The sequence below is a fragment of the Pundamilia nyererei genome, unplaced genomic scaffold (genome assembly GCF_000239375.1).
Source record: "Pundamilia nyererei isolate P.nyererei 1_Seehausen unplaced genomic scaffold, PunNye1.0 scaffold00114, whole genome shotgun sequence".
NCBI lineage: Eukaryota > Metazoa > Chordata > Actinopteri > Cichliformes > Cichlidae > Pundamilia > Pundamilia nyererei.
Genome location: NW_005187515.1, coordinates 1,657,597 through 1,661,011, shown reverse-complemented (window position 1 = coordinate 1,661,011; position 3,415 = coordinate 1,657,597). Strand labels below are relative to the sequence as shown.

At 43.0% G+C, this 3,415-nt stretch overlaps 1 protein-coding gene across 1 annotated transcript in view; it reads right to left on the bottom strand.

Moving 5' to 3' along the window:
- Positions 1 to 1,519: 1,519 nt before the first annotated feature.
- The window catches only part of tbc1d14 (TBC1 domain family, member 14), a 38,975-nt gene continuing 37,079 nt past the window's right edge, over positions 1,520 to 3,415 (bottom strand). Inside the window, exons 13-15 of the mRNA XM_005741874.2 lie at positions 2,524 to 2,708; positions 1,706 to 2,055; positions 1,520 to 1,602 (exon numbers count right to left, since the gene is read on the bottom strand). Of these exons, the coding sequence (XP_005741931.2) occupies positions 1,534 to 1,602; positions 1,706 to 2,055; positions 2,524 to 2,708 (604 nt within the window). The 3' untranslated portion in view covers positions 1,520 to 1,533. The remainder of the gene's footprint in view (positions 1,603 to 1,705; positions 2,056 to 2,523; positions 2,709 to 3,415) is intronic.

The following is a 3,415-nucleotide window of genomic DNA, read 5'->3' as shown; positions in this document are numbered from 1 at the left end:
AATGAATACACAGGTGTCTTCCGCCAAAACAAACACAATCATCAGCTTTTTAGCTTCAAAGAGATCCTATCACAGATGTTTGTGGACACGTAGAAACAGCCTTCTAGCTCTACAGTTTTTTTTTAAATAAACTGGACGAGTACCTCACTAAGCCTGAGAACTCAGGGTCAAGACTGAAGCGCTCCTGCCAGGAATGACTAAAAAACATGCAATCAGGGCAACTGCCAGTGGGGACAGTGTACCAGGATGGATGCAAAGTCAAATAACTACAGTGGAAAGTTCTGAACCTTTCAGAGTATTTGAACTTTGTCGTTATCAGTGAAGTGATCGCTATTGTCCAAAAAGATGGTTTTTCCATCTTTCATATTCACGCAAATTATGCAGCCAAATGCGTGCAAAGCCCCTCAAGTTACAGCCTGCAATCTAGAATGTGTTTAAAAAGAGATTAAAAGTGCTCCAAATGTGCAGCCAGAAGCTCAACGACAACCCTTCATTTGTCTGGACCAAATCCATCCTTTTCTTAAATATACTAAATAAATGAACAAAAGACTTCACACTCACACCAAGACGTCTGAAATCATAACAAAAGCTAATTAATTAATGCAAATTAATGTACCACAAATATATTAAATACAGGGGAAATCCACATCTAACACTTTACCTCATTTATTCCAGTCTCGCTGACACAGGCAGCTTCTGACCTCTTCTAATGAACTAAAACATTTCATTAACTGTAACGCGGTGCTCTCAAACACACCACGTTTTCTTATGTGCATTTGTGTCATACCTTCCTACAAAACTCCCCCTGTTCAGAAGAGTTGTCTTCATGGAACAGCTAAGGTGACAATTTGGTCCTGATTACAAGCCAATGAAAAGCAAACTCAGATCAAAAGGAAATAAAAACCTGGAGGACACAAAGGAATGTGAGAAAAATTAAAGTGAGTGAAAAAAGGTGCCGCTACGCAGAAGGAGACGCACAGAGACAGCTAGGAACCCCCTCACATATTTATGTCGTTTACAGATTTGACTACGGAGATGAACATTGCTGTAGACACATTTAAGCTTCATTTGCCGAATCAAACAGAAAGGATCTGAGAGCTGGCAGCAGTGAAGGAGTTGATGTAGTATCTGGTATCTCTGTGGTTTCCTTCAGTCTCTGGGGAACTGAGTCAGTCGGGTAGGTTCATATATGTGGGAGTGTGTGTTACATTCTTCAGCCTTTCCCAGCTACAAGTTTCCAGTTTGCTGCTGGGCCTCTGAGCAGAGGAGGGGTGCTGGAAGTTAAATAAGGCCTCATATTCCTTTTTCACACCCCTGCTCAGTCACTGAGACCTCCTCCAGTGTTCTGGTTCCAGTCGGAGGAGTGGCATGGCTCTGGAGAAGAGCTTTATCACTGCAGCCTCAACTGGACGTGTCCCCAACCAGACAGAAGATCTCTCTCAGGTCCATCAGCTTGGGCAAGAGTGTAGGCTTTTCCAAAGGCTGGAGGGGGTCTGATTGAGTACTTTAGCTTGAGCTGGTTATGTTCTGATCTCAGCTCAACGCTTCAGCACCGGGCAACCTCGCTCCCGATCTCTTCTGCTCCGTCAGCGCCTGCAAGACCTGAGGGGAGGAAGCAGGAGTGAAAAAAAAGGTTTTCAAAACAAAGATGCAGTGATGGGGGTAAACAATGTTTTCAGGCACAGTATCTAGAAAAAAATCCCACCTGTGCCCACTTCCTGTTGCGGCTGGTCATGTGAATAGCAGCAATGTGCTGGAAGAGCTGGTCGGCAGGGATGAGGTCAGGCAGGCGAGTGAGGAACTGAGCCATGTGGATGAAGTCCATGCTGGTCAGGACATCCTGGTAGAGGCGAAGCAATCCCAGAGCCGTGCGGAACAGGAACTCTTCACCATCTCTGCAGAACACATCCCACACTCGACACGCCAGGTCCAACGGCAGCGACTTGCTATACAGAGTGAAGATCCTGAAGGGACAAACAGATGGGAAGGAAAAGTTATTATCAGCTAGCACTATGTAAAACGAAGTCACTAATAGCAACAGAAATTTGAAATGACCTTTGTTAACATATTAAAGAAACACATGTACTGAGTTAGTTTCTTTGCTGAAATCTGACTTCATGTACCAACTTCTAAGATCTACCCTCACGTCCTGATAGATAAACAAAGGAAAGACACAGTATATAGTAAAAACTACTCATCCGTCTTCCTTCAAACACATATGAACTTCTTAAGTGACATCCCATTTTTATTCCATAAGGTTTAATTTGATGTCTAAACCTTAGCAGCTTTAACAGATTCAACTCTTCTTTTACATAAAGTTTAGGAAAGCATTTATTTTTGTCCATTCTTCCAGAGGTGCACTGGGACATCCCCAAACTGTTCCCACAAAGTTGGGAGCATGAAATTATCCAAAATGTCTTGGTATCCTGAAACATTAAGAGTTCCTTTCACTGGAACAAAGGGGGCAGTCCCAACTTCTGTAAAACAACCCCACACCAAACTTTACACTTGACATATAAGTACCGTTCTCCTGGGAACCACCAAACCCAGACTCATCGTTTGGATTGCCAGACAGAACGTGATTGGTCACTCCAGAGAACACACTGCTCCAGTGGCAGTGTGCTTTACACCACTGCATCCCACGCTTTGCACTGTGCCTGGTGATGTAAGGATTCAGCTGCTCAGCCATGGAAACCCAGTCCATGAAGCTGAAGTTGTTCACGTTTGCACAATATGCACCTCAGCATCCACTGTGATTTTACAAGGCCTACCACTTCTGTCAGTTCCCAGTTGCTTTGTTATAATTCCACTAGTGAGGAAATGTCTGGACTGGTAGCACAGGTGCATCCTAGCTTGAATTCACTGAGCTCCTGAGAGCGACCCATCCTTTCACAAATATTTGCAGAATTACTCCGCATGCAAATAAAAAAACAAAAACAAAAACACTTTTTAAAAGAAAAAAGGCTCCTTTCTACGTTGTTACAAGCTTCAAGAGATTTAGAGGCGAGCTGACTACCACCTGCTCTCTTAATAAAACGAAACGTCTGTTTTAGGTGTAATTACAAACAAACAAAAAAAACAACACAATAATTCACAATATTAAAGTCAGAAGTCTGTGAATAAAAATAAATGATTGATATTATTGCCCTAGTTATGTGGCATATATGTGGTTAAAGTGAAGATACAAACACAAATTTCTACCTCAAATGGGCAGTGACCACTCATACAGCCCCTTTCCTGTTTTCTCAGAAACACACCTGACACTGAAAGTATGACAAACTGAATGTGAGGCAAGTGTCATGTTTCGAGATGAAGCCATGTAGCGTGTTTTCAGCAAGACGGGGTACAAAGTGCACTGTGCGTGTGGGTGGAGGACGAATCGGTAGAGCTTTGCTGCATCAGTGAAATGACACAC